Source organism: Anneissia japonica, unplaced genomic scaffold, assembly GCF_011630105.1.
Source record: "Anneissia japonica isolate Jap-2015-1 unplaced genomic scaffold, ASM1163010v1 scaffold557_len159069_cov99, whole genome shotgun sequence".
Lineage (NCBI taxonomy): Eukaryota > Metazoa > Echinodermata > Crinoidea > Comatulida > Comatulidae > Anneissia > Anneissia japonica.
Genome location: NW_022692409.1, coordinates 92,738 through 95,472, shown reverse-complemented (window position 1 = coordinate 95,472; position 2,735 = coordinate 92,738). Strand labels below are relative to the sequence as shown.

Below are 2,735 nucleotides of genomic sequence, written 5' to 3'. Positions count from 1 at the left end.
TGGTTATGACACTCGCCTTGACAGCGAGAGGTCGCAGGTTCGAGTCCCGCCAGAGGCATTTTATTACACAATTTCTGTATTCATTTATTTACAGGACTACATTCGTTGAGAGCTATGCTACACGTTGTATTTATTCAGTCCTTTATTCGAACACTGTATTTACCTTTCTTTGATGATTTATATATGATTTAACAGTGTTAACGGCTACCTTGATTTATGTTATATATATATATATATATATATATAAATATAAATATATATATATATATTTATATATATATATTATTTACTATAAATATATAATATTTAATTTAGAAATAATATTTTATTAATAACATAAAATATGTACATACCTTTTACTCACGAAAGTAAGTAATGTCAGAAAAAGAGATGCAATTGATATGCTTAAGCCAACAATAGTCACAATGTCTGCTGCTTGGGGAAGAGATGACATTTGATGGAAATCCTATTAAAAGGCAAATAAGCATAAAATTACATATGTTGAATTACGTATGAAATAACATACAATGATCTGAAGACAAATATAATAATATACTGTAACCAAGCTTATCTTATTAATGTAAATTATAGTAAAAAAAAAACCCCATTAAATACAGTAATAATAATAATGAGCAAGTTCTAGTAGGCCTACTCAGTTGTTTGCTGGCTACTTTTGTTTATTCATTAGATTAATGTACAATTACAATAGTTACAAGTCTAAATAATACCAATAACTAAATCATAAAATGAAAATGGTAATTAAAATAGGCCTAAGTATAACAATATCAATAAAATATTATAATTATAATGGAAGTGATAATAAAATTATTAAGGATAACGAAAATGATAATTTTGATATAGTTATTGATATAATAATAATAATGATAATGATAATAAATATATTTTATTGTTATGTTAATATTATTATTATTAGTAGCAGTAGTATTAGTATTAGTAGCAGCAGCAGTGGCAGCAGCAGCAGTAGTAGTAGTATAGCTGTATAATTATTAGTATTATTATCGCTTTCATTATTAATATGAATGGAATAATACTAAAAGAATAATTCACATAATTATTTTCATAATTAGATAAAAAGACAGATTCATATATTAAGTAAACGGATGTGTTGTTGGTGAACATACCATAAGTATAGCAAAGTTAGTTAGATGAGTGCACTCGCAATACTGCCTATCACTTCCATCCTCCGATCCATTAACAAATGTGCAGCCTTCAGTCGACCATCCTCCAACCCCATCCAGTATGAAGTCCCAAAAGACGCAGGTTGTATTTCTGTTTGTTTCAGAGATCTGAAAATAATACCGTATAATATATGTGCAAATGATAGACTTATGGTTGAAATGACCGAACGTAATACGCATTAATAATTTTCTTTGAAAGACTAATAACATTTTCCTACAATAGTAAATAATCTTTGGTATAATAATGTCAGTCTAAATAGATTGTTGGTATGTTGTAATATTATTTATTGTTTTAAGTTGTTCCTAGTTAAAAGCAAGTTATCGGTCACAATAATAATTATCAATAATTTCAGTATTAATCAATATCTTAAAATAATATTATTTATTTAAATAATGATATTAAAAAAAGTTACTTCAATGGGAATGAACGTGGTAACGATGGACTCGTCCAGCTTAACACGATCTAACTCAGGCACTGACAGAGAAACAACTTGACTATTTGGTCTGCGACCTGATTTATCATTAATGAACTGAGCAGATTGGAACAGTCTACTGTCATTGTAAACAATAACTATAATCCGGAAATCTAAAAGCAGAAACAAAACAGACAATCATAAAGAAGCCATGATTCGAGATACCAGGTCATTTTTGTGTGACCACACTCCACAAAACATCGTTTTTACAATTTTTATGAGTTAATTAAAAATTGTCGGCTATATATTTTATTAGATGACTAAGATATAAACCATGGTATTATATAAGATGACATTTATAATAACATATGATGAATAAATGCATTCGTCATTTTACTTTCCGGTACAAAGCTTTATTAATTATCATTATTATAGGCTTATTATTTACTTCACTTGTCACTTCTAACAGCAGTTTTATGTTTGTTAATATACTTTGGAATCCATTTGTTTGCGTACAGGGATGTATGTACTGTATGCAACAATACACTTGATTTTGAACACCCTTTAAATGAAACTTTCAGGTCTAACAATTTATCTGTAAGCCCAATGCAACAGATACTTTTATATTATTACGAATTTGTATTATTACCTGTCATATTATAAACACTGATGACGTCAGATATACTGCTTGGCAGAGCAATTGACACATTGGCAGCATCAGGTATTTTCACACCATCGTCAAATACTTCAACAGCACCTACACCATTCTTATTTGATTCTGATATAAAAGTTAAGTAAGTCATGTTTTCTTCACTAAGTTGAGTGGCTTTAAACATCTGAGCATGTACTGCTATGTTAGGTGTGGTTTCTTCATAAATGCCTTTTTCATTTAGCTCTACAATGCCCAATTGACCTTCAAGAACTTCAGTAATTTTAGTAGGAGACTGATTCCTCATTTGACTTTCCATCAGAATTTCCTCGTCAACACCTAACAAGTTATTTACCACCATAACAATAGATTGTGTCACCTAAGAGTAAATTAAACTATAGTTAGTTTAGATTTAATAAACACCACACAACAAATGCTGAATCTGGCAGTGGTGTAAATGCGTAAAACAATAAG

At 29.1% G+C, this 2,735-nt stretch overlaps 1 protein-coding gene across 2 annotated transcripts in view; it reads right to left on the bottom strand.

Moving 5' to 3' along the window:
* Positions 1 to 2,735, bottom strand: part of LOC117100300 (adhesion G-protein coupled receptor G7-like) — a 36,995-nt gene that overhangs the window by 2,956 nt on the left and 31,304 nt on the right. For both annotated transcript variants that reach the window (XM_033239949.1, XM_033239951.1), the window contains 4 exons: positions 2,262 to 2,640; positions 1,613 to 1,785; positions 1,143 to 1,307; positions 354 to 466 (listed from right to left, as the gene is read on the bottom strand). In XM_033239949.1, coding sequence (XP_033095840.1) covers positions 354 to 466; positions 1,143 to 1,307; positions 1,613 to 1,785; positions 2,262 to 2,640 — 830 coding nt within the window. The remainder of the gene's footprint in view (positions 1 to 353; positions 467 to 1,142; positions 1,308 to 1,612; positions 1,786 to 2,261; positions 2,641 to 2,735) is intronic.